The sequence below is a fragment of the Hippocampus comes genome, unplaced genomic scaffold (genome assembly GCF_001891065.2).
Source record: "Hippocampus comes isolate QL1 unplaced genomic scaffold, H_comes_QL1_v1.1 scaffold48, whole genome shotgun sequence".
NCBI classification, from domain to species: domain Eukaryota; kingdom Metazoa; phylum Chordata; class Actinopteri; order Syngnathiformes; family Syngnathidae; genus Hippocampus; species Hippocampus comes.
In genome coordinates, this window is record NW_017808403.1 from 1,808,149 (window position 1) to 1,834,896 (window position 26,748).

The following is a 26,748-nucleotide window of genomic DNA, read 5'->3' on the forward strand; positions in this document are numbered from 1 at the left end:
TTTTTTTTTGGCAACGGGGAGAACCTTCTTTTTTTTTTTTTTTTTTTTTTTTTTTTTTTTTTTTGTTGAGTTAATTGTGGGTTGTGAATCTAGAAATGCAGTGGAGCGTTCCATGAGGATGCTGAGTGCACCCTTTGCTGCTCGGGGGAACGCCCGGACAAAGTAGACGCAATGCATGTGGTTGTTTTTCGGCTGACTGCAGCCAAAGGTTGGGGAACACCTGTCTCCATCTCAGAACGAATGTCACATGGTCTCATTGATGGTGCGTTGGCGTGTGAGCTTTGTTGTTGTTTTTGGCTTGCGTGTTTTAGTCTCTTTATTGGCCCCTTTGATATTTCCCAAATATTTTCTCAATATTGTACAAGTAGCAGGACCTTTTTCAGCAGATTTAAAAGAACAACACACCGAGTAAATGTCAAGGTGGCCCTCGGAGCTCTTTGAGGCTTTAGTCTGCTCCACGTTGAAGTCTCATTATGTTACATGCGTCCTTCAGCAATGAGCTCGGTCGGGCCGATCAGAACCTGGTTGGGAGCGCAGGAGCGAAGGTATTGTTCATACCCATAGAGGAGTGCAGTAGCCACTACCTCACCTCCCCCCAAAACAGTTTTTTCAAGACCAGCCTGATTATAATGTATTAAAATATTATGTGGAAGTCTACCTGTTTCAGCTGCATACATGGCCATTCAAAATGTTCACATTCTGTTGGCCTACACATGACGTGTACAACTGAGCGTGTGGTTCATGGAACGAAAGATGTGATGACTACTGATCGTTCAGTATCATAATGGTGCAAAAAGCTCGTTGTGCAACAACTGTAACAGTGACTACCATCCTATTCTTTATCCTCTGCCAAGAATGACTAATATTAGTATCGTACAGATGAGCTGAGACGTCTAAATTCACATTAGGCCCGTCTATCGTACACTGCCCCGAAGCGGTCCCGCCAGAAGAAAGGGGCATTCAAGTGATACCAAAGTGTCTTGATATATTTCTGTCACCCGGTGTACCACAATCTGAAGCTGTTCTACTTTCCCTCATACACACCAAGCCTTTTTCCCCATAGTCGGCCGGGAGTTGCTCATTGGTGAATTGTGAATTGATTGAATTTTGTCATGGGATTACCGAGGCAGTGAAGAAAATGCCTTTTCCATCATACGTCCCTCGTAGTGCCAGCGAGCTTTCTGTTCGTGTTTTTCTTGCCGCCTTTGACTTCCTCTCATGATTCACCCACTCCGCCCTCCACTTTCTCCTGCAGCGCCCCACCTCAGCGGGCACCCGGCGCCTCCCCGTCGGCCCACAACATCAGCAGCGCCGCGGTGACGGACCGCACCAACTTCTCCCGGGGGGTGGGCATCCGCAGCACGTTCCACGCGGGCCAGCAACGGGGTGCCCGGGACCAGCAGGGCTCGGCCTACCCCGGCGGGCCTGCGTCGCCGTCGCTCTCGCATGGCAACAGCCAGGCCCGCAGGACGCACGGTGCCACGGGGATTTTCAGCAAGTTCACGTCAAAGTTCGTGCGCAGGTGAGTGGCGCTGAAGAGAAGTTTGCTAAAATGAAGAAAAAAAATCAAATTAAATGGTAGCGTCTAAGGAAGTAGGAGAAGTGGACGTGGCAGAAGATGACAAGAGTTCCAAATTCTGCTCGTGCGGATGAGCGTGACAGAAATAAACCTCGCCGCGAGTGGAAAGCCGTCGCGATAGCAGCCGCTTCCTTGAAGTGCGCGTACAGCTTGAGCTTTTTTTGGGCCCTTTGAGGTTTCAGACTGAGCAGAAAATAACTAGGTTTATGTTACATGTCATTTAATGTGCTCACATCCTCCGAGGAACCACCTACTGTACGGCGATGTCATCTCTGCTCGGCGGCCGCTCCTGCCCGTCCGTCGATGCGCTCTTGCCGACGTGTCCGAGCAGTGTCGAACGCAGTCCGAGCAGCGGACTCTCCGCCATAATTTTGCTCCACGCGGCGGGAGTCTTTGCGGTTTTGCGTTCCACTCTTGACTTGAGGCACACTTTGAGTCCCATCTCGGTTAATTCGGATGCGCGTAAGGCGAGATGAAATTTTAACCGCCTTCACCAATGTTGATTTTGACCTCAGCCAGAGAATCCAGGTCAGTTGTAGATGAGGTCAAAGACTTTCTTTTCCGAAGATCATGTATACTCATTTTGAACCATGTTATTGATGATTAATGAATTGTAATTCTTTTTCAAATGGCAAATTTAATATTTACACAAAATAATTTCATCGATTACAATTTTAAATTACCCAAAAAAATGTATGAATCGTTAAATGATCTACAATCTAGTGAATTAAGCTCAGCAAAACATAGCTTGACTTAGCTGAGTTCCTGCTTGTATGATGAGCGTGTTGGGCAAGGTGTGCATTTTAGTTCATAACACCCTGACTGTTGATGGGATGATCAGCAAGGACTTCTCGGCCATGTGCACTGCATGGAGCCGAGGCACAACCTCTGACTTGATTTTATAGTGAGTTGTCGTGTCACCCTAGGCACCCCACGGAAAAGTTCTGGCTCCGCCCCGGAAAAATAATAATTACATTTACCATTCACAAATTCACTACATTTTAACCATACAGGACTTTTGATAATATAAATGCATGTATGAATTGGTTTACTTTGCCAATTAATCAATTATTTAATGTAAATTGTTTTTTAAAGATTAAAAGAATTTTAATCTTAAAAAATAAAGTTATTAAATTAAAAAATGCAATTGAAAAAAATAAAGGAAGCTAAGTGGGATTGCTTGGCGGACTGTCTTAAAGAATGGAGCAGGCCAAGCGAGCCCCCTCCCACCCGAAAAAAAAAAAAGGTAACCGTGAGGCTGGAGGCCGCGTTGTTGTTATCCAAGATGAAGGGGACGATGGAGCAGGAAGTGGTCGGCTTAAATCAAAGGAAGTCCTTGAGCGACGAGAGCGCTGTGGCAAAGGAACGATCCAACGTCCCCGCCCGTGCGCGGGGGCGGACGTGCGGCCACACAGGCACTCTCGAGGTCCTCCCACGCAGAGCTACTGTAACGCTGTGGTGACGGTAACCATGGTTACAGCGCAGATCACTCTTCCCGTAACTATTAATACTGCAGGCGTGGACACCTTGTCACACATGACAACTTGCCGCAGTGGAAAGGAAGTTGGGCTGGCAGACTTTAGGCATCGTGCGTTTCACCTGATTGCAGTCGGTGCACTTTATTGATATTCAGGACTCATTTAATAAAAAAAAAAAAAAAAAAGTTACGGATATCAGGCTCGGAGGGATGAGGGCTAAAATACATTCAAACCTTTTCCAAATGAACTTTATTTGACTTTCAACTATTGAATGTGCAGTTGTAGGCAGTAAAATTCTGAGAGGGGGGGGGGCGGGGAATTGACCGATTGTGCACCTAAAAGCTACGCATCCGACAAACGTTACTCCATGAGGTCGCTGCTGATTCTTTCAGTGCATGTGGTCGTCTTGGTTTTGTTTGTGTGTGCTCAACGTGTTGTTTTGTTCACCGTGGAAAGTGTGCGTTTCCCTCTCAGCGTGCCGCCCGTATTCACGCGGCGGTTGTTTTCAGGATCACCTCGACCAGCGTTGCAACATCACTGTGTGGCAATCAAGCCGCTCGAAAGCATCATGTCCCGTTGTGCGTCTGCTATTGTCCGAGCACATACATGAACCGCGGCATTGATAAAAGCAATTGCGGAGGCCGTTGATGAGTCCCGATGCTTTGAGTGCCAAATTTTGCTCTTGAGAAGGCAGCGTGTCGTGACTACACACGTTTATACGTACGTTTCTTTCTCTTTCTTTCTTATCCCTCTTTTTGTTCTTGTAGAAATCTCTCGTTCAGGTTTCCACGAAGGTAGGCCAACACCCCCAACGTAAACTATAAAGCCTTGATATATCGTGTACTCTCCTCTTCTTCATATTTATTTTACATATCAGTATTTCCTCCCCTTTTGGTGTTTTGTGCAGCTCTGTTGAACTCTTTCCCTGTGCCTTGAGCCTTATCTTTTCTCCTATTTATTGATTTCCTGTGGTTGGGCCCCACCCCCTTTTTTTTAAGCTCCTTCTGGTTTTGAGTTGAGCTGTGTTTGGCCCCTTTTGTATTTTCTTTATTATTTATTATTTATTTTGGGGGGTTTGTTCACGCCACTAATGTCCCTCCTCACCTGCCCACGCACCAAACTCACTCGCTCGCCTGCTCGCTGTCATCACCATCACGCGACACAGTAACACCTCAGTTCAGTTCTCCTTCTCTTCGCCCCCCCCCCCCCTTCACACACACACACCGGCACACCAACAATTAACTGCCAGGTAGAGTGTGAGAAATGAGAACAGGCCAAGTGTTTTCCTACCTTCCTGTCTTGGCCGCAGATGCAACATGTTGTGTTCTTCCCCCTTGGAAAAGAGGCCTACATGAATGATGAATGTCATCCAGTTTCTTCCTCTTTTTACCGAGTCGGGGGAGTGGATGGAGGCGGAAAGGAGGAGCGGACCCCGAAGGGATGGGGCTTTTGTTTTCCGGAGGCTGCACTCTATCACTCTTTTTTCCTCTCACTGCCTCTCTATAACAGCGGCAGCAACAGAACTGGATGGCTTTGACCTTCTCTGGCTGGACACTTTTAATACTGTGCACACGCGCGCACACACACACACACACACGCCCGCGCGCGTGCGCAATGTATATTTGCATGATGCAAGTCATGGTCTGAATAGCCTTTACATTTCCAGTGGAGAAAGAAGTCATCCATCCGACTTGCTGCTCTTAAACATTTTTCGTGTTGTATTTTGATCCAAGTTGTGAAGCTGCACCATTGCGCCATCTGATGGTCAGAACATGTGATTTCCACATTTAGACAGAGTGGTGCCTTGAGATACAAATTGAATATGCGCCGTGACCACGCTCGAGTCAGCTTTCTCCGTTGAAATGAATGGGAATGCCATTCTTCCAACATTCCCCCGAAAACAACAGTTTTAAAAAAAAGGTGCTTTGTGTTTGTAATAGTACTCCAGAATGTTGTCCTGTATATAAACATACAGTGGTGCCTCATAAAAGTCAAAAGATGCATCAATCGAAATGGCCGTTGTGCTGCTGCTGCCTGCCTAGGCCACTTGGGGGCGGTATAAAACACAGCTGGGTCGAGTGCACACGGACGCCTCCAAAAGTACCGAAGACACAATCCAGAACAGTACTGTTGTATTTAATGGATACATATATTGCTGTGGTAGCATTTGGGCTGATATAAATTCAGTTAGTTTTCATCGGTTTTCGGGCCATGTTCCACAGTTTTTCTTTTTTCGCGAAATTGATTTGTTTTAGTGTAGCCTTGATTTGGCTACAGTTTCAGTTTACAAAGAGACTAGTTGTAGGATTAAGAAAAGGACACGATTAGTATTGTGTGAGAACATAATTTACAACCTGACTCTGCAGCAGAACATCAGCACCAAAAGACAAGACTTTTCATTTAAGATAAGCCCGAAAAGCTCATGTAGGAAAAAGGACATTATATATCATTTTAGTTCTTTTGTTTTTTTAATTCTTATTTTATTTCATTCATGAATTAATAATCTTGGCTTGAGCGCATCTGCGACAGGAATGAAGAAAATGGATGGACACGTAAGTTTGTTGTTAGTTTGGCAGTTGTGAGTGGCTTTAAACGGCTTGAAGCTTTATATATACACACAGTGGGTGTGTGTGTATATATATATATATATATATATATATATATATATATATATATATATATATGTGTGTGTGTGTGTGTGTGTGAAATTTGTCACTCTTTGCCAAGTTCACTATTCACTTGCAAGTCAAAGAAACAAAATGGCGGATCACTCATATCTCAAGGCACCACGAAATCTTGTATTGCTCTCGTGTTCCTTCTCGATGCCGCAAAGCCGTTTTGCCTCCTTCCATGTTGCAATGAGCATGTCAACTGGAGCCCAAGATTTCCCAGACCCTATTTTTCTATAAACCATTTTATTTTATTTTTTAATTATTTTTGTGGGGGACAAGCAACAACTGACGTAATATTTTCTTGTCCTGGTGTGTCATATTTAGATTGTGATGCAACCGTACTCATGTCAATGATGAGCTATCAATCTGCTATTCAAGCCCATCACTCTCTTATATCACGTCACCCGGCTTTGCCGAGTGTGCTGGCAAAGCATTGTGAGCTGTGTAGTCCTCAACTCTTGGAATAGCCGCAAGCCTTCCTCAAAGCTGGAGTGGAATTTGACTTGGCTGGGTTTGGCGGGACTGCACGCGGTTTACTGTCAGGGGCTCAAAAAGACTAAACTTGTGTTGATTTCTCCCGAGGAGTCCGTATGAGGGAGAGGGTCGGGAAGAAGGGAGCAGGTGAGCTACAGAACCGAACCAGCCCACCCCGCCTACCCGCCAATCAGTAGACCGACGTCAAGCGCAGTAGATGATCTTTGAGCTGGGCTTTAATTGGGTGGTGATGGTGGTAACGGCTCGACCAATCAGGATGGCAGATTAGTGGCGCGAGTGATGGTGTGGAGGTGATCCTGCATGGGTGTGTGGGTGCGTGCGCGTGAGGGAAATCATCTCCGTTCTGCACCCAAATGTGTGCTTGTGTGCCCCAGTCATGTGAGAGAGGCACACAATCACGCACAGGGGTACCTAATTGTTTTTTTGTTTTTGTTTTTGTTTTTTTTTTTTTTGGTCTTCATTCGTTGTCCTCATCGTCTCCCTCATCTTTATTCGTACTTGAATTTTCAAACAATTCTGTCCCTCTCCCCACCCCCTGCCCCTCCTCCAGATCCATGCTGAGCAGCAACGTGGACAAGTCCGACAAGACGTCCGGCGGCGTTCTCTCCTCGTCGTCCAACAATGACGAGAACAACTCCTCACCAGGATCTGGGAACACCGGTATGTACGACTGCATCGCAATAAGTCCGACTCAGAAGAGCGCTATTGTCAGGTGCAACCAAATGTGACCTGCTTTTTTTCATCTTATGTTATTTTTTAAATACTTTTTTTTGTGAAAGTGAAACTGATAGGATGCTTCAAGTGCACTAATACTATATATACAATTCATAACAATGCGCACGGACACAAAATTTTTTTTAACCCCTCACACAATCAACTTGCGACCAGTCCACGGGTCGGGCACCCCTGGGTTAGGGTTACGCTAAAATAAAGGCAAATGAACAATAACTTAAAATGAAAAACAGCTTGTCTACTCACATAGTGACCTTTCTCAGCATTTTGACTTGTAGTCTATTAACCGTTCATGACAACAACTTTATGCAGTCTTACCAAACACATTTCAGCATACCATGAATCAGATTCGAACCAAATGGAATCGTTCCACTTTAAAATATATCGAATTGTGTTCCATTGCCAGGATGCACAACACTAGTATAAATACACACATACGTGTGTGCATGCATGCATCAAGCCTACAGACTGACCCAAATGAAGCCCCCCCCCCTCATATCACAGCCTTTATGATTTGAAAATTGCATTCCACTACATAGCTGTTAATATGAATTCAGTAGTTGTAGCCCTAACGCTACCCCAGGCTAAGCTTAGCTCTTGCCCGACATACTTCTTCCTCGTAGCAACTGTACTTTTTCCATTGCAACGAGGCGTTGTTGTCTTCTTGCCCCACCCCCAGGTGGTACGGGCACGCCTCCCGCCATCGCCGGCCAGAAGGACTCAGCCAAGCCGCGATCGCTGCGCTTCACCTGGTCCATGAAGACCACGTCGTCCATGGAGCCCACGGAGATGATGCGCGAGATCCGCAAGGTGCTCGACTCCAACAGCTGCGAGTACGAGCTGCGCGAGCGCTACATGCTGCTGTGCGTGTCGGGCAACCCGGCGCGCGACGACTTCGTCCAGTGGGAGATGGAAGTGTGCAAGCTGCCGCGGCTGTCGCTCAACGGCGTGCGCTTCAAGCGCATCTCGGGCACGTCCATCGCCTTCAAAAACATTGCGTCCAAAATCGCCAACGAGCTCAAGCTGTGAGCGGCCGGGAGGGCGGCGCTTGAAGGGCGGATGGAGGAGCAGGTTTTGAGTGGGGTGAGCCAACGAGGGGGGTGGGGGTCCAGTTTAATGAACGCCAGTGGTTTCAAGCGGGGCTAGCCGTTCTCACCTTACTTTCTCGAGGTTCCGATTCCAAGGCAGTCGGTTCTTCTCTATTTTTGGTTTTGATTTTTTTCGTCACCACTCCACTGCATGTCGGATCTGCTCCTGAGCGCTCTTATCACTTTCTTGCTATTTATTCTCAACAGTCCTTTTTAAATTTTATTTTACTATTATTGTTTTTATTTTATTTTTATTTTTATTTTAGTAGAACGGTTCCGGGCAGGACATTCTCTTTGAAGGATCATCTGAAACTTTGTGATGAAACGCGGAGCCTTAGTTTGCTGGAGTTTTCCTCGCAAGTGTTGCGAAACGCATGAGCAGGCTCTCAGCTGAGCCAGGACTCCGATATAAACACACGCGCACACACACAAACGGTTTTGCCTTCTTCACCCCTTGCTCAAACTAGACCTTCCTCCACGCCCACCTCTGATTTCTGTCAGGTCAGACCAGGCCAGTTTGACCTGATGTTAATACCCGAAACAAAATGTGTATTCTCCTTCTTTTACGGCTTTTTTTTTTTCGACACAGTTGTGCACTGGAAAAGAGGGTTAACTGTCTAAACCCCCCACCCCCACCTCTTACATACACTTTACCTCGTCATTTGACTGGTCCCAAAGAGCGGAACACACAACCAGCGTGTACATGAGTGTCGGAACGATCACCAAAAACCAATGGTGAATAACTCTCACATACTTTTCGTTTGCTAATATATTTTTTGTGTTGTTCTAATAATTTGGGATTCCTAAAATGTTTTGGGTTTTCGTTTCGGTGGGTTCATGTCAGTTTATATCATTGCTGCCTTTTTGTCGTTGTTGTTGTCGTGCACCGTTTGACATCGTTTTATCAAATTGAGGATTTCTCAATGGTGGCGGTGATGACGCCAGCTTGCCATTTTGAAATTCTTCCCCCTTATTCTAACAGCCAAGACACATTTCTTGTTCAGTCCCAATTCAAATTTTTTTCTCCGTGCTCGCCTCCGGTTTGTTGAAGCAGCATAGAAAAACACACACACACACACACACACACACACACACACACACACACACACACACACACACACACACACACACACACACACACACACACACACACACAGAGGGGTGGAAACGGGACAAGGCTTGGTCACTGCATTCTAACATGATGACACACTGTTGTTAATTTTATTTCCTTTTGATTTTTTAAGTCAGTTTTTCTTTCAAACTTGATCATTGTATTAAGGTGCTGGGTATCGTATTCTAATGATTATTCTGGCTGTTGCTGTTATGTCTTTCAGGGTTTTTTGATTTTATCTCGCATTATTTTTGTTTAGTTTTAACATTGCTGTAATTTACGTTGATTTTTAAATGTGTTTTTCAGCAAACTCTAACTGTAGTGGTGGGTTTGGGGGGGGGGGATTTTCAGCTCATGAAATGTGTTTTTTTTTTTCGTGCAAAGATGAAATGATGAAAACTTAACAATGATAGTAATAAAACAATGATATAATGATAGTGTGGCCCTGTAATCCATCGCAATACATTTCTTTATATGCAGGTTTTTTCAACGATCTAACTTATGAACGAATGCTTTTATTTTGTGGGAAAGAAACCAGGAGGGTTTTTTTTTTCTTGGTTCGACACTTCCTCTCCCGTCCACGGAGACTTCAATGCGGAAGTATTGACGAGGCCACCTACGGCGAATAGGACGTCACGAAAAAAGTATGTTTTTTTTAATTATTGTTCAGAAAATGACTTTGGTAATAGTTGTGACTGAATGGAACTTTTTATTACAAAAAAGCTGTTTTTGTATTTTTACGCTAAGCTCGTGCGGTTGTTAAAGGGTAATAAATGTATGCTAGCTAGTGGCTCTGCTGGTACCCTCTTTTACCAAGCATTTGAAGAAAAACAACACAGTCGTCTTCATTTGGGGTTCTTGACAAAATATCTATTTAAACTCTATCTAAAATCTGAATTAAGTGAAGCTGGTGTCATGCACAGTATTTTCCGGTGTTTGAGATAAAATCACCCCAAAATGTATAAATTGTAAAATTGTTGAAAGACCATTTCAAATTATAATTCCGACTGTTTCAAATCTTAAGTACTAGGAAGTCATTTTTTAAAAAGTTGATTGAGGACTCTGGATGTGAGCCAACACAAATCCCACATTGTCCATTTACGCAATTCTTGAATGTATTTGTGTATCTGGTGTCATGTATGACCTTTCGTAGATCTCATCCTGGTCTCCTTGGAGGTGCACAGCCATGAAACTCGGACTGCACTTTGTGGTGGACCCCATGGGGTGGCTGTGTGTCAGCGCTGTGTTTGGGGTCTGGCTCTACAACTCTTTCTTCGTTCCCAAGCTGGTTCTGTTGCCCCACTACAGAGAAGGCCACATTCCCTGGGTTATAGTAATTTGTAAGGACTACACGCTCCAAAAAATTGTCACAGATTCGTCACAAAAAGGGGTTTATTTAAAAGAAGTCCCAGTTAAAAATGTTTTCTTTAGGTTATTACGCCGCGTCAGCACTCTGCTTCGCGGCCCTGTTCAGGGCATCCACGGCAGACCCTGGTCATCTTCCTATGAACCCCCATATACCTCACTCTGGTATGTAAACAGGACATGAAGGGGATGAGTCCGACCCCTTATATGCTGCCTTTGTGTTTCAGAGCGAGAGCACTGGGAATTGTGCAACAAGTGCAACCTCATGAGGCCCAAAAGGACCCATCACTGCAGTCGTTGTGGTCACTGCGTGCGCAGGATGGACCACCACTGTCCATGGTAACAAGTAGCCCGATGCTTTTCAGGAAGCGATGTGCAAAGTCCGAGCCGTGAGCCATCTCCGGTCTGTCGTCCATTTTTAGAGGCGTGCGGCATATCAAGTAGACCACTGTAAATATATTCGCACTCATAACATTATCTTCCAAAATGAATTGCTCTCAGATAGTTTGATTTAGAAAAAAAAAAGCTCCTCGTCAACACACAAAGATGTTGGTGTCCCATTCATACTGAAGCGTGGAAGTGCCAATGTGGAGTAAGCATATTTAAGTGGCAAATACATTTATGTGCATTTGCAAGGACGTTTGAATGTTTTTTTTCCCGTAATGCCATAGGCTATTGACTTCTGCTAGTAAAAAATATGTATATATTTTTGCTCTACATTATATCAATTCATTTAAAAATTAACTAACCATTGTTTATTCATATTTTTTTGTGATTTGTTATTTCTGCAAAGCATGATTTCCATTCCACATTTTTCCCCCTATAATGGCACAGGGTATTGACTTTGGGGATGCGTATACTCCATGGCATTATGCGAAAAAATGCACTTTTGAATGTACTTGCAAGTATGTTCAAACATATTCGCAAGCCCCATTTATTCCACATCGGCAGTTCCACGCTTCCGTACATTCGAAGTGTATCAAATTATACATACCAAAACAAAGATAATTAAAACAAGAAATTAAAACACAGCAAACAGCTTAAAACACAAAAACAATGGCGGGTCTCATGCTGACTCGAAAGCCATTGAATTAAACTGCGTATTAAGATGAGTTTTTAAAAAAATGGACAGTTTAGGTGGAGGTTATTCCAATGAGAGAAACCAACAACAGAAAAGGGTGGATCCCCTCTGAGGCGCCGCTTTGTACCCAGTACCTCCAGTAACCTCTGGTCCATTGACCTGAAAGCACCGGGCACGTGCGTAGGGGTGGAGGAGCTCAGAGAAATAAGGTGGGCGCAGACCATTTCAAGATTTAAAGACAAACACACTGGGACCAAACACCAGGACTTCTTTTTTCATTGAAATTCAAGGAGTTCGGTGCCATTCAGACTTTGATTCTCTCCGAACAGGACAAAAGTGGCCTCAGAGAGAACGCGCCCTTTTTGCTTGGTAGGACATACAGTAGATCTGATTGCAGTGCGAAGAAATACCAAACTTTCCTCACATGGAACCTAAGGGCTGCAAATACAATGAAAATAGCAAGGGCCCCAAAGTTGAACCTTGTGGAATTAAAACAAAAAGTACGAATATTTCTACTCATAACGCCGACTAATAGTGGTATATTTCCAGTGTGAACCACACATCTGAGCAATTCTAAATGTTACTGTAACATTTCTAACCGTTTTGTCTCTCCAGGATCAATAACTGCGTGGGGGAAGACAACCACTGGCTCTTCCTACAGCTCTGCTTCTACACGCAAGTCCTTAGTGGCTTCACGCTGGTGCTGGACTTCTGCCAGTACTATTACTTTCAGCCCCTCACGCACCTTGACCAGGTACTTGAATATGTATTTATTTATTTTTCGCCACGTCACACGATTCCCCGCCCCTTGACCGTGCACTTTTTGCCGGGCAGGAGAAGTTCACGACGCGGCACGAGCTGGCCCTGTTGCGGGCTTCGGCGCTCATGGGTGTGGTGATGTTCGGTGGCATGTCGGCCTTGTTTTATTCGCAGCTGGTCGGCATCCTCTCGGTGAGCACTTGAGCGCCGTGCAGAATCTGTGCCGGGGCTGTCTTAATACCTGACTCTCCCCTGATAGGATACCACCACCATCGAGAAGATGACACCATTCTCCAGTGAAATGTAAGGCTGCGGAATTTTCTACAGATCTGCATCGATTGCTTTTCCTTCTTTTCTCTGACTTTTTCGCCTCCACAGTCATGGCCTGAGGAGATCGTGGCAGTGGGCCCTGGCCGAGGTGTGCGGCACCCACTGGAAGACGCTGTGGTTCGTGCCGTTCCGAAGCAGGCGGGGGCTCCAAGCCGGCGGCTCTTACGGAGACCACGTGTAGCCCCGCCACCCCAGCCTTCACTCAACGCTTGGGATCGCAGCTGTACCTCCGTGACTGCCACCCGCCAACCGAAAAGCTGCTGCTAAAAGGAAAACCTCTCAGGTTGATTTGATTATTTTGTGTCTAGATACTGTACGCACATGCACGTGCACACATATAGCAACCGTTGACAAACATTAGGGGTGCAACGATACACGCGTCTGTACTAAATCGATCAATATTTTTTTTTCCATAATATCATGCACTGATCCTCGCTGGATCTCTTGAAGACACTTGAAGTTGTTGTTTTTCTTCCATATGTTTCTTCAGAGCCGGTATTTTATTTAAAATGGTATATTTCAGGTCGGAGTGTTTACGATACTGTTTAGTGGGTGTTGAAGTATTTTATGTTTTCGAGTGGGAGTTTTTTTTTTTTTTTTTTTTAAATTTCATTATCGTTTTTGGGGGTGGGGGGGGACAAGGGTGCTGTTTGACTGTTCATGTTCACATAACACTGGATTTACATACTTTTGATTTTTTAAAATCAATTTTTTAATAATAGTTTTTCCTTTTTGTTTCATTGTTCTTTTTTCCCTTTTTCTTTTTTCCTTGTATCTCTTTCAGATTTTTTTTATATTACAAGTTGCCTATTTATCTAAAGCCACAGCGATTATCATGAAGGAAATCCTACGCCAAAGAACGAGATGATGACATGATCAAGATTGTATGTAATTCAACAATGCCTCTGCTTGCGTTTCACTGTGTTCCAAATTGTTAGGCAAGTGCTCTTGTTCGTTTCCTTACCTTTCGATGTGATAATAACAGTATTTCACTGGAATTTGGAATGCCTAACGTGGCTTTTTTTTTTCTTTGTTCGAGAGAGAAAACCCATTTAAATGTGTTGTGTTGCACTTCTTTCAGTGGTTTTGTCCAAATAGGGGGAGAATTAATCACTCTGCATCAAGATCTTTGGACGACGCCGTCCAATAGGTATGCATGCAACGGAAATAAGAAGAATGGAATCAGTCGAAGAGCCCAAGCGGCAGTTCCTTTATCCTGTGAAGTTCTCAAATCTCAGTGAGGCGTGCGTAACCGGCACTCAACAGACGTACGAGTGTTCTCGAAAACACGCACAGTTTTTGCGCTGATAATCCAGAAGGACTGGACCGACAAGTTTAACGGTCAACAATCCTCTGCGAAATCCAGGTCGAGATAACCTCAGCGTGACTTTATCGCCCGCGCGTCCTGATTAATTTCAAAATAAAATCATCTAATCAGGTCAACCCGAACGAGACGGGATCAACGTTTAATTTGCTAAAGGACTCCCTCCTCGATAGCGGCCGCGGAGGGAAGCTGGTAATCTCTCTGGATGGTTGCTCAAGTGGACTAATTCAATTAGCGGCCACCTGCTGTTTGGGCTGTCGGTGACATCTGGTTGAACAAAAGAAAATAATCATCAAGAAAATAATCACATCAATTTGTGTTGCCGTGTACGTCTCCAGGCCGCGTGTACCTGCCGCGCTTTGGCGTTGCGAGACACGGATTAAGTGGAAAGTAGATGGTGAATATAATCTGAGCGGTTGGGCCCGGTTGCTCATTTGGCTCCGGGGTTCCAGTTTTGCCATGTCTCCGCCTCCAGGATGCTCCCCATATTTTGTTCATTTCGCACTTGCGTTCAAGATCATCTTTGAACATTCTTTTCTGGAAAACACAACAGAAATGTAATTGGTGTTCAAGCAACATGTCCCGCGTGTTTCATTTAGCCCAGGGTGGTTTTCCACTCAATTCCCACTGACGACTTTCTTGACGCAAGAACTATTGATTGACCCATTGATTTTCCAAATAAACTCTCATTGTAGAAAGTAGAAATCCAATTAAAAGTTGGATGAGAATCGCTTAATCACATCAAGATATAATGAATCGTATCGATTTTTTTTTTTTACTTCAACGTTCTCTTTATGTCATCGCAAAATACACACACACCAGTTGGACATAGCTCATTGTTCAATGTCGTCGTTTTGTTGCCTGTCTCCCTACCGCGTTTCCCTGTCCACTCAGCATTGGTGGTCGCTAAATTGCAAAGTGACATCATCGTGTAGTTGCACAGAACATTACCCAGGAAATGTGTGCGTGAGCTGCTCAAGAGTTTCCACACACACATTTTAAAAATAGCTAAATTTCTTGCAAGGTGCTTTTTGGACACCAATAGTTGGTGGGTTGGGAGATTTGAAAAGTAGCAACAAAAGCTCTAGGTTGGCATCAGTCGGTCCGTCTTGATTTTCAACAACCGTGAGCGTAAATGCACTTTGGTCTCATGGAAGTATGTTGAAGTGTTGCATCTGGACTGGGAGGACAAGCTTTGCACATTTGGGGTGGAGCTACGTTTAGCCTGGGTTGTAAGTGCCAATCTTGGCCGCGTGCATGACAAAATCAAATCATTTGTAACCCTTTTAAGATGGGTTTGAAATTATGTGAAACTGGCTTGGAATCTTGCTTTGTGATATATTTATAGTTACAATAGAGTCCGTTATAAAAATGTGGAGGAGGGTGTCAATTTCTCAATTTTTCCCCCCCCTGTATGCAGTAGGGATCCTGACTGAATACAGTGAACTGCAATTTGTGCTGAGCTGACACCCCCTAAAAAAGGTCAGTATTGTCTGCAGATACCGTACTTTTGTCAAAGTGAAATGCCTCAACTCACTCGGCCATAGTTCCTTGGAACCAAGAGGCAGCAAAATGGCAGCAAACCACTCTTGTCTAAACGAAGCGCTTCAACATTGTTGGCACCACGGTGCAGCAAGATAGAAGGAGAGCACTACTTTGCCTAAGTGAAGCACCTCAACTCACTTCAACTCAAGATGGCACAAAATGACAGCAACGTACTGCTTTTGTTTAGATGAAACGCCTCAACGCACTTTGACATAGTTCCTTGTTACCAGAATGGCAGCAAAATACTACTTTTGTCGAGATGAAATGCCTCAGCTCACTTTGACACTTTTTGCAGCAGAGTACTACTTTTGTCTAAATACAAAATGTTGTCCCTCCAAAAATGGCTTTTTGTGGCAACTGTTTACCCAAATTTTTTGCAAAAGGAAGCACTTATTTTCACATCTGTAAGGAAAATATTGATGGGGGGGATGCAAGTTGGGTGCTTGAAAGACTTATTTTGAATTGTAATTATCTTTTTCCTCGAAATGTTTAGGTGACCTGTGAAATAGTTAAAGGCCATATTGGAAGTAGAGTGCTCTGCTAATGAATGCCGGGGGCAGGAATAGTGGGACTGTGTGGTGTTGATTGCAACTGATTCTGTCGTGTGGCTTTTCTTTCAAGTGTTGCTCACGCCAGCCACATGAATTAAAATATGATTGGAGGTTTCCATGTTGTCATTAAGCCACATTCAGGGGTGGGGGGGGGGGGCGTCTGCCACTGGAGGGGGATGGCATTGGCAGGGTCACGACTCGTGGAATTACCACATTCGGGTCCGAGTCGGCAGTCAAGCTGCTGCCGATGCGCACCATCGGCTGCCTCCGCTGATGCCCCCCGCCCCCCGGCCAGCTAGTCCGGAGGCCTCTGTCTACCGTCCTCCGCCATGGCTGCCAACTTGTCCCACCGGCCCGTCAAGTGGCAGCTTTGTTATGATGTGACAACCAGGACCTGGTGGATGGTGAGTACTCAATACTTTTGACCTCTTGGCTCAAAGCACTGATGGCAAGTACAAAAACTTGAGAATTACTGAAATACGTCAATCAGGAATTGACTTGAGTGTTCAACTTTATGATGGTATTTTACTTGATACGGCTGAAAAAAAACTGAGTGTTCAATTTTATGATGGTATTTTACTTGATACGGCTGAAAAAAAACAGCACAACTTTATTTTACGCAAATATTTGTACTGAAATACTGAACACGAGTACATTTACGTCCTCTGATTGCTTTTCTTGTTTTCGTATTGTCAATGCTCATCCTTAGATGCATAATAATTCATCCGAACAAAAGCTCCTTGTCCGGCCCGCGTCTTTCCCACAACGATGAGGCCTGCCATGTTGAATATGTATTGACTTGTTACACACTGTGAAACTATTGTCTGCCTTGGGTGACTGTTTTTTATCTTGGTGCCCAGGGACTATGTTGAAGTCATTTGAGGAGATTAATTAAGAAAGGTCGGGCTATAGTTCTATCTGATGTCATCTAGTGCCGATTAGAAACAAAATTTTATACTGTACTATACATAGTGTATTTTTATATATATATATATATACACACACACACACACACACACACACACACACACACACACACACACAGTATGCGCATCGGCACTGTGAGGCCAACGTATTAACTACTTAATCACTGTGCCACCTGCATATGTCTGTCTGTATGTATGAAGAATGTGCGTGTGTTATTAGAATAAAAATTGGAGGTCTTGGATGTTGAGAGCGGCTGAGCAGTGGGGACTCTTGTGAAAGGTTCCCCAAGGAAGTATGAGGCAATTAGTGGACAAACTGCACCGGCAGGATGCACTAAGAATGACATCAGGCTTGTAAATGTGTAGCATGACTCTCATATGTTCATGTGAAATATCAGTACAGCACTGCACGTTTGTTTTGGTTCGATATCGTGTTGTACTCGTTAATACGTCTGACTCGCAGTTGTGAGGTCTGACTGTTCTCCTCGCTTGTCTTGTCAAGACGTGCCCTGTTATTGGCGGGTGACCAGTTTACTCTCACCCAGAGTCGGCTCACCTGCGACGCTATAACAAGACAAGAGATGTGTTCTGTATTTAAAAAAACGCCATAATTATTTCCTGAATTTGGGAAGAGGTTATTCGCAGTCATATTTATGGCCACTCGAGGGCGCCATATCCATGTTTTCTTGACTACCGCGTAAAGACGTCAAGCAATCGGAAGTCAGGGGCCGACCTTGAGAGGCGAAGGGCGGAGGGTTGCTCTCCTAGCCAATCAACGCCCGGAACGCCAAACCTCGTGGGAAAATTCATCCGCATCAAGCCAATTAGGCTCAGCTTGTGTAGGAAGTTTCCTTTCAAAATAAAATATTGAAACAAGCATTTACTGTTGTAATACTTTATTTTGAACAAAGTATTTAAACGCTTTCAAAAGTGCGTTTGCCCAACCGCACATATAACGAATGGTTGCTTTTTTCGATGTGGACGAATTCGCGAAAGAGAAGCGTCTACATTTTACTTTGAAAGGGCCTGCTGAACGGAAACTGTAGACTACGTTGTTTTATTTTCGTCCAGCGGCTCGAGGCTGGCGATCAAGCTGCCACACAGTGAAAGTGAAGGCGGGGACGACAACCCGAGCCGGCCTCCCCTTTTGGATCAACTTGACTGAACAAAAACAAAACCAAAAAAATTAAACTTGGAAGCGGAAGGAAGACGAGCATAAAAAGAGGGGGAAGGGACGCCGGGAGTTCCCGACTCCCCCCACCCTACTAAACCCCGACCCACCCTACCGTCCTAAAAAAGTTGCCAAATGTGAATGTGTCTCGACCAGGCTGTCAAGCTTCTGTTAAATCCAATGCAGTACAGTGCAATGGTATGTGCCATTCCATATTTCTATTGGAAGTTTTAGTGCCATTTATTATATTTGCAAAGTTAAAGCACATTTTGATGGGTGAAATCTAAAGCAGGGTTGTTCATTAACTCACTTCTTTTCTGGTCCAAAGTACAAGAATGGCTTTTTAAAAGAGATTCTACAGACAAGGTGCTCTGTGGATGGTTGGAAGAAGAGGAGGAGGGAGGGGGGAGTGGGTAGGAGTGTTAGGAGGAGGGGTGTGAGCGTGTAATTACGTGGGTTCAAAAAAAAAAAAGTTGGTCTGATTTGCTGGAATCGCACAAGCAGGAGCGAAGGTGCGCCACATATGAAGCAGCGCGAGCTCAGGGCGCAACATCCCACGCGCACAAGCACGCGCGCGTGCAAAAAAAAAAAAAAGACAAAAAAAACTCTCTGCAGCTCCACTTTGACTCTGCTGCATTTGTTGCTTTTTCACCCCCGTTTCGACAATCTTCCGGACTGCGAAAACAGAGGGAAAGTTGATGGATTTTCTCGGAGGCTTTCTTCTCGCTCGCTGCGGATGAGTACGGCTCGCGGTGCAGGAATGGCGCGATAAAAGTCAGCACCAACTCTTCCCCCCCCCTCTTCTTCTTCTCCCCGCTCACTTTGGTGTGCAGCCGACTCGTCATGTATTCTCCAATTTGTCTCACTCAGGTATTTATCGACCTTTTTATTTCTAAATCAGCGATTCAAAAAAAAAAAGTCTGCTGGCCCTTTAAGACTGCAAAAACAAACAAAATAAGAATAGTGTCCTCTCATAACCTGCCGAGCTTCAAGTGTTTCTAAATGTATATTTTTATTGAAGGAACCCCCCTCCTTGTGTGCGTGCGCGTGTGTTTGGCGATAAAGCCACTTTCACCGAAGCGATGATGAGGCTCCCGATAAGGTCCAACGAGACTGACTTTGACTGTTTATATTTTACTTGGCATTAAGTAAGTGATTGACTGGGATGTGGTTTAGTTTGTGCTTAAGAGGATTGTGCTTTTCACAGCCCCCGTCTGAAGTACAGTGCAGCGCCCCCCCCCCCTTCCACCGCTCCAGCTATTTCTCGTTATAGGATTTGGATTAGTTAAAAAAAAAAGAATCAAAATAAAACGAAGCAAAAGTGCAATTTAACAAAATTTCTTTGTTGAAATGGCATACCAAAAAGGTGAATTTGCATTTCGGGAAGGAAGAAGTTGGAAAAAAAAAGGGCTTGTTTTGCTAGCTATGTTAAAATAGCACCAAAAAAAAAGTCAATTTTGCATTGAACACAAGCACAGTTGCCAATCAATGCCTAATTTGTGTATTTGTAAATTGATCCGATTGTCCAAAATGTCGGCGGATGCTGTCTGACAAATAATCACCACGTTCATGCACAGCTTCAGAGATCAATTACATTAGTATGATTGTACAGTACTTAACAAACAAATTAAAAAGGCAGACAACATTGTACGTTTTGTTTAAATACATTTTTGCAGTGTTTTCACTTTTTTTTTTTTTAAACCTATTCCAAATGTCTTTTAGCTCCGAAACATTTTGACATAATTTCTCATATGGCAAGAAAGGAGCCGGTGGAAGGTAATCACTGACTCGTTATCTGTTTATACGTCGAAACTTTTGACCCGAGGTATGTGCTTCTTTATATTTTCCCCAAAGTTTCCTTGTATCACCTTGACAACTCAACATGAGACAAAAGGCTTGCGTGGGCAGCCCAGCCCTGCAAGTTTTACGACTCTTTTTTTTTTCAGGTGTTCAATCCATTTAGGACATTTTTTTTCCACAATTTTCCAGACTTCCCTTTTTTTTCTGTGTGTGCGCGTTAACATTTGGAATTTTTGTGGAGGTTGTTTGCCAATCCCAAAAGGGGAAGATTTGGATACTTATTTGACTTGAAATGTTTTTGTCGCTCGATGCAAGCTAACGTTCTGCCGTCCGTCGTAATGTTTGAGAGCTTCTTTGGAGAAATGAAGCAAATCCTACAAGCGATTAATATTTTTTATTTGATTTTGTTTTCCCGGGGTCGGCCGGACACTCATTGCTTTGGCGTCTCCTCCTCCGCAGGATGAGTTCCATCCCTTCATCGAGGCCCTCCTCCCGCACGTCCGGGCCATCGCCTACACGTGGTTCAACCTCCAGGCCAGGAAGCGCAAGTACTTCAAGAAGCACGAGAAGCGGATGTCCAAGGACGAGGAGCGCGCCGTCAAGGACGAGCTCCTGAGCGAGAAGGCCGAGGTCAAGCAGAAGTGGGCCTCCCGGCTGCTGGCCAAGCTACGCAAGGACATCCGGCAGGAGTACCGGGAGGACTTTGTGCTCAGCGTGACGGGCAAGAAGCACCCGTGCTGCGTGCTGTCCAACCCGGACCAGAAGGGCAAGATCCGCCGCATCGACTGCTTGCGGCAGGCCGACAAAGTCTGGCGCCTGGACCTGGTCATGGTCATCCTCTTCAAAGGCATCCCCCTGGAAAGTACGGACGGCGAGCGCCTGGTCAAGTCGCCGCATTGCACCAACCCCGCACTTTGCGTCCAGCCGCACCACATCACCGTCTCCGTCAAGGAGCTGGACTTGTTCCTCGCCTACTATGTCCAAGACCAAGGTAGGATCCCTCTCACTTCTTCATCACGGCCTCTTTGCGTCTTTTTTTTTTTTTTTCATGTAATTTAGAGTATCTCCCCATACCGAGTCTTGAGCCGATACATCGGCGATGCATTAAGAAGAGATGAAGAGTTTTTATGTTGTCGACTCGGGTGAACGTGTGGTCTACATTTTGAGGTGTTGGTTCATGTATAAACAAAACAAACAAAACAAACAAACATCTGTTTCACTTGAGACTGATGCTCTGAAAATTACAAGATCGGCCCCGATTTCCAATCACGTGATCCGATCCTGACAACTATAAATGTTGTCGCTTTTGACGTTTTGAAACCCTTGAAAATATGAAATGAGTACATTTCCTTGTCATTGACGGAAGTGATTCAGACATTTGGATCAGTGGTTCCAACCAAGTTTCAGTTTGGAACAATTTCATAATGTTAAAAAAAAAAAAAAATGAGCACATGATTGACGCCATTTTGACTTTAAGAAGTTGACATTCCCTCTGGTGGCTGTCCAAAGACGAAGAAATTGGGTGGGTGGGAGGGAAAATATACCTTTTCTAAATGGATTATTTCTGGGGTTGTTTTCCAACCCCGCATGTTGTGCCCTGCAATTTGAAAATACATATGAATGGATATTTTAGAGTTATGACCGTAAGCATTCATCGAGATGTATAAATAAATATAGATGTGTGTGTGTGTGTGTGTGTGTGTGCGTGCGTGCGTGCGTGCGTGCGTATATATATATATATATATATACAGTTTAAAGATTTGACCATACTAGGTATGAAGAGTATTCATTTGACTTCATCCGAGTCCTGATTAACATTTGATGCCTCTCCAAGTGCAAAACTGTCGCGCTCCTTCTCTTTTTTTGCACCTTTCCTCGCTTTTTTTTGGGGGGGTGGGAGTGGGGGCTGATGGATCGGTCCATTCCAACAACGCTGGAGGCTTGTTTTAAAAAAAAAAAAAAAAAAAAAAACAACCCCAAAAAAAAAAAAAAAAACGGTGGCATCGCTGGCTCATTGTGGCCAAAGCCCGGGCGCCATTTTGTGTTTTGAATCGTACCAGGGAAAGCAGAAGGCAGAGTGCGCCCCCAAGAATGGTTGCCACTGGCACCGGGCTTGGCATCGGAGCCTCTTTTGTGTCTTTTGTGGGATGATGCCAGCGCTTTCTCTTTGCGCTTTGCATCTGCTGCATGGCCAACGGGGCGACGTCAAACTTGAATAGGCCCCTTCTGAGCACTTCCTCTGAAGCGACAGGAATTGCGCGCGACTGCCGAAAAGCCGACGGCAAACTCACATTTATTGATGAGTTGAAATGTAGACTGGAGGACTGGTTTGAAACAGGACGTTAACATTGATATGCGTTTACTTTGGGAATTTTAAGGCATTTTCGGAACGGCCGTCAGAAGTTCGGAAATGGGTTTTAATCAGTCAAGAAATACGGATCGGACGCGGTTCACGTGTACATTTAGTCTCAATTTGGGATTAGGTTTTTTTTCCTATGAAAATTTGTGACCTCTTGAAAGGTGGGAAACGGATCCCGAGAAGTTCTGAATGATCTGAACATTTTCAAGTTGGAACGGTTTGAATCGGTCAAGAAATGTGCAAGGATGCGGTCAGGTCAACGTCGATACGTTGACTTCATTTGAAAATTGAATCGGACAAGAAATGTGAAAGGAGGAGGAGGTGACTGTGTCAAATAGGTCTTGTGGGGGAAAATTTGGGATTTGGGGAATTCTCGCCGTGTGGAAAAGGGATCGTCCTCAATGATCTGAACACTTTGCAGCTGGAGTGGTTTGAACCGGTCAAGACTCGTGGAAGTGGGACGGAAATGCAGCTTCGCGGAAACGATCTCCGACCTGTGGACATTGCATTGTGGGGAGAAAAAAAAGGATTGAATTTGGGCAATGTTGAATGTGAAAAAGAGTTCCCAATAGGTGCTGAATGAGCTGAACACTTTGAATTTGCACAACTTTTGTTTTCCTTGAAGGTCTCATTCGCTGAACTGCTTGTTTTGGTGGCTGGGGGGAAAAAAAAAAAAAATTGCCCACCCATTTTGAATCAGGTGACTCTTTTTTTAATTCACATATTTGTTTTTATTGATCTGTATTTTTTACCTGATATTTATTTCACGCGTTGCAGGAATGTTGAATTAGTTCCTGTCGGTGGAAAAGCGTCGCGGTGTCTTTATCTTTCGGGCCGGGCTCCACGTCATGCGTCCGTATTGTGCGTGGGGCGCCATTTTGTTTCGCGCCGTGCCAAGGAGGCGGGCAGGCAGCCCACCAAAACGGCGGTGGACCGTCAGAGGTTTGGGGAGGTTGGCATTCAAGCCTCTTTGTCTGGCTGCCGCATGCCTTTGATTCGTCGCTCGGCATCCGCAATGCAGACGCTGTGAGTTTCGTTTTTTTGTTTGTTTGTTTGTTTGTTTGTTTGTTTGTTTGTTTTTCTTCCTTTCCAGACCCATGGTCACCATCTTTTGTGTAAACCCAAATATGGCGCCTCCATCCATGGCGTTGTGTGTGAGCTTTGTTATTAAAAAAACCCCAAAAAAACAAACAAAGCAAAACTCCAGAGCGGCCGCCAGGTTGGCAGACGAGCGGCTGCACGGGCGTGTTTAGCACCCCTCTGCATGGCACAGATGAATGCCCGCTGGGGAGTGAGTTTGGGGGTGGGGAGGCTGTTGTCATGTGTTGTGTGGCGTTCATTGTGCCAACTGGCGGGTTCAATACAAGCTTCTCCCTCACACACGCACACACGCACACACACACACACACACACACACACACACTGCAATAATTTTAAACACAATTCTCATCGACTGTCACCTCGGCTTTCTCGCTGTGCGTTCGTTCCAGACGCACCTGCAGTTGGTGAAAATCTGCAATGAAATGGCTGCGGAAAAAAAAAGTATCCGCAAAGAAGTTAAAGGGTACGCTGGCACCAAATGCTGCCATAAAACATTGTAACTTTTTAAATTATTATTATTATTATTTTTTTTAATGTTATTTATTTATTTGCATTTGTTGAAATGGACAGATTACTTACATGCCCCGCCGTGTTAATGGAAAGCGCCTTAAATGAGCCCGGGGCTTAACCTTTGCCCCCACAACCCTGGGTCGTGACCCTTGCAAAGAGATGTGGCGGTGTGTCATGTGAAGTTTAATTGAGCACAACAGATTGGTGAAAAAAAAGTGGCTTGTCCCTCGTCAGCCTGCCTTGTTGACCTTTTGGACGGCACAGTGGCCAAGTGGTGAGCACAGGATACCCGACGCGTTGCGGCTTCCACTCGGGGCTCTGGCCGATCGATCCGCTTTCTCCCGCAACCCAAAAACAGATTTGGTTCTTTTAAAACTCTAAATTGTACATACACTGTCAATGGTTTGTGTGTATGTGTGTGTCACCGTGGTCGACTGGTTCGCGCGTCGGCCTCGCAGTGTTCAATTCTGGCTCCCGTGAGGAGTTTGCATGTTCTCCCTGCGCCTGCGTGGGTTTTCTCCGGGTAGTCCAGTTTCTTCCCACATTCTAAAAACATGTGTGGTAGGTTGATGGAACACTCGAAATTGTCCCTCGGTGTCATTGTGAGCATGAATGGTCGTTTGTCCCTGTGTGGCTGGTAACCGGTTCAGGGTGTCCCCGCCGCCTACTGCTTGGAGACAGCTGGGATGGGCTTCGGCACACCTGCGACTCTCTTGAGGATAAAGCGGATGTGAAAATGGATGGATGGATGGATATAGATATGTATCTAACAACCTCACACACGCAAACACACACACACACACATACACACACACACACACACACACACACATAGATTGGCTGACAGCCACTCCAGGACAGACCGGCCTCTCGTTAAAAGTCAGCCAAGTCAGTCAAGCTCAACGGGTTGCAGAGGGTAGTGTCAGGGGCTGAGGTGTTTCTCTAAGTGTCTCGCCAAGGGGTCTTCAAACAGAGTAGCAAAAACAGGCAGCGGTGGTCGTCCTTTTGGATTTGGGTTATCTACCTCCAAGGGTTGCGGGCGGCAGCGTCGGCGACCTCCACCAGTTTTCTTTCCGAATTGCAACAGAAAAACAAATGGTGTCACCAACATCGTTCCCTGCACTCAACCCTATTGCGAACCGGTGGCGCATCGTTGAAAGAGAGATCCATGATCCAAAGGGCAACAGGAAATCTCCCGCGGTTGCCAAAACTTCTCCCTCAAAATCACCACGACGGTTGACGGCTGTCTGTGTCCGAACCGCATCCAGAAAAAAAACCTTTTAAAACTCAGACCTCATCTGGAACGAGAACCTGCACCCCAACCGAAGGCTCGCTGTCAACAAATGGACTCCGGCGCCAATGGGTCTAAACAGACGAAGCAGAAAGCGAGGCGTGAGCGAAAGTTAAGTCCTTGAGCGCCGCGCGGTTTGCGGTCGACGAAAACGTAGGTGGCGCCCCGAACGTCGTTGCGCAGTTGCAGCCCCGCATCCCTTTCTACTCCTCCTGCATCGGGACGGGCATCTCTCTGATCTGCGGCAACTTGGGAGGAGGCGGGCGGGGGGGGGCTTGACAGCTGTCACGATCCAAGGCGGCGGGCCAGAGAGAGGCCGCCCGCTCGATCGCCAGAAGTGTGAAACCAAACTTGCCGTAATGAGGCAGCATTAAGCGCGCTTCCCAATTTTGGTGGGAGAGCAAGCTAGCCCCACCTTCGGGGTTCTTTCCGGTGAGACGGACGGATGTTTGCCGAGTTGCGAACATTGCCAATGCAACGAGCGAGACATTAAAGTGGGAAGCCCGCGGGGTGGTGGAAAAACTTGAGGCGTCGAGAAAAGCTTTTCCGAGTGAACCGCGCAACCCTGCGCTTAGCTTGCGCTGTGGCTTCCTGATTAGTATGCAATAGAGCCCGCGGAGTCTGGCCACCTCGATCTCCGAGCCGTAACCTATCGAACACATTCCCTCCATCTAATCCACTTAGAACGCCTTCCCAGCCTCGGCGCTCGCCTTATTGATTTCCGCTTCCCACTCAGTGTCTTCCCAATCTCTTTTCCTCTTAACCCAGGAGCTATTTTGGTTTTCTTTCTTGCGTGCGTTGGCCTCGCTCTTTCATTGGCGGATGCTTGTGATCTTCTGCTCTTTTGTCAAACGCCATCCCCGGTTGCGGCGCGGCTCAGTGCGGAGTTTGTGGTATTAGCAGCGGGGTTTTTTTTTTTTTTTTTCTCCAGCAAATACCTCAAGGCTTAAATGGGCCCTGTTGCCTCCTTGGGCCTTCCTTTTGCTGAGCCGTGTGTACATAAACCTCCATGGAAACAAGGCAACTCTGAGCAGAGGCCGCCGAGATATGTGGCTGCCTTTTTCTTTCTTTCTTTTTTTTTTCCTCCCTCCCTCCCTCCCTCCCTTCCTGGAAAATTTACAACTCCTTCTTTTCCTCGACAACTGTGTGTTTAATTTGCCCGAGTCGCCCGCACACGCGCGCGCATACACAAACGTACGTGGCTTCTCTTTGAAAACGAACCAAAAAAAAACGTTGCGCTGAAAAGGCTTTTCTTGTCTCGTTCAGCCGGAGACTCGGCTCGTTTTGCTTTCGGCGGCACAACTTTGGTTAAGGGCTGCAGATTGTGTCATTGGTCTGCGGTTAAGATCTCGGCTTGGCCGCACTTTCCCAGGCTTTCGGGGAGGACCCCGAATGCATTTCAAATCCCCCCGAGGCCACTTGACTGGAGGGCCGGCACCTCCCACTCCTCCCGGATAGATCCTCCCCCCCGCCCTCCCCC

General features: G+C 45.5%; 3 protein-coding genes across 10 annotated transcripts in view; all 3 read left to right on the plus strand.

Moving 5' to 3' along the window:
* Positions 1-9,124, plus strand: part of LOC109508317 (serine/threonine-protein kinase MARK2-like) — a 32,330-nt gene extending 23,206 nt beyond the window's left edge. The window contains exons 14-18 of the mRNA XM_019858214.1: positions 1,256-1,522; positions 3,825-3,851; positions 6,315-6,350; positions 6,775-6,884; positions 7,636-9,124. Coding sequence (XP_019713773.1) covers positions 1,256-1,522; positions 3,825-3,851; positions 6,315-6,350; positions 6,775-6,884; positions 7,636-7,985 — 790 coding nt within the window. The 3' untranslated portion in view covers positions 7,986-9,124. The remainder of the gene's footprint in view (positions 1-1,255; positions 1,523-3,824; positions 3,852-6,314; positions 6,351-6,774; positions 6,885-7,635) is intronic.
* Positions 9,125-9,710: 586 nt separating this feature from the next.
* On the plus strand, positions 9,711-13,691 carry zdhhc21 (zDHHC palmitoyltransferase 21). Of its 2 annotated transcripts, none has more exons than XM_019858351.1 (8): positions 9,711-9,799; positions 10,309-10,495; positions 10,587-10,685; positions 10,748-10,859; positions 12,217-12,355; positions 12,436-12,552; positions 12,620-12,663; positions 12,739-13,691. In XM_019858351.1, the coding sequence occupies exons 2-8, from the start codon at positions 10,342-10,344 to the stop codon at positions 12,869-12,871; spliced, it is 798 nt and encodes a 265-aa protein (XP_019713910.1). In that variant the 5' UTR covers positions 9,711-9,799; positions 10,309-10,341; the 3' UTR covers positions 12,872-13,691. The 2 variants fall into 2 exon arrangements, with proteins under 2 accessions (XP_019713910.1, XP_019713909.1); XM_019858350.1 differs by having other exon boundaries at positions 9,714-9,799; positions 10,332-10,495.
* Positions 13,692-18,098: 4,407 nt separating this feature from the next.
* The window catches only part of LOC109508391 (nuclear factor 1 B-type), a 57,095-nt gene continuing 48,445 nt past the window's right edge, over positions 18,099-26,748 (plus strand). For 3 of the 7 annotated variants that reach the window (XM_019858337.1, XM_019858338.1, XM_019858342.1), the window contains exons 1-2: positions 18,099-18,405; positions 20,467-20,998. In XM_019858337.1, coding sequence (XP_019713896.1) covers positions 18,349-18,405; positions 20,467-20,998 — 589 coding nt within the window. In that variant the 5' untranslated portion in view covers positions 18,099-18,348. The other 4 variants (XM_019858340.1, XM_019858344.1, XM_019858343.1 and 1 more) reach the window with 3 other exon arrangements.

Coding starts and splice junctions, on each gene's coding strand:
- zdhhc21 (XM_019858351.1), top strand. CDS start 10,342: ATGAAACTCGGACTGCACTTTGTGGTGGACCCCATGGGGTGGCTGTGT. Junction 12,553..12,619: donor AGCTGGTCGGCATCCTCTCG/GTGAGCACTTGA, acceptor CTCCCCTGATAG/GATACCACCACCATCGAGAA. Junction 12,664..12,738: donor ACACCATTCTCCAGTGAAAT/GTAAGGCTGCGG, acceptor TCGCCTCCACAG/TCATGGCCTGAGGAGATCGT.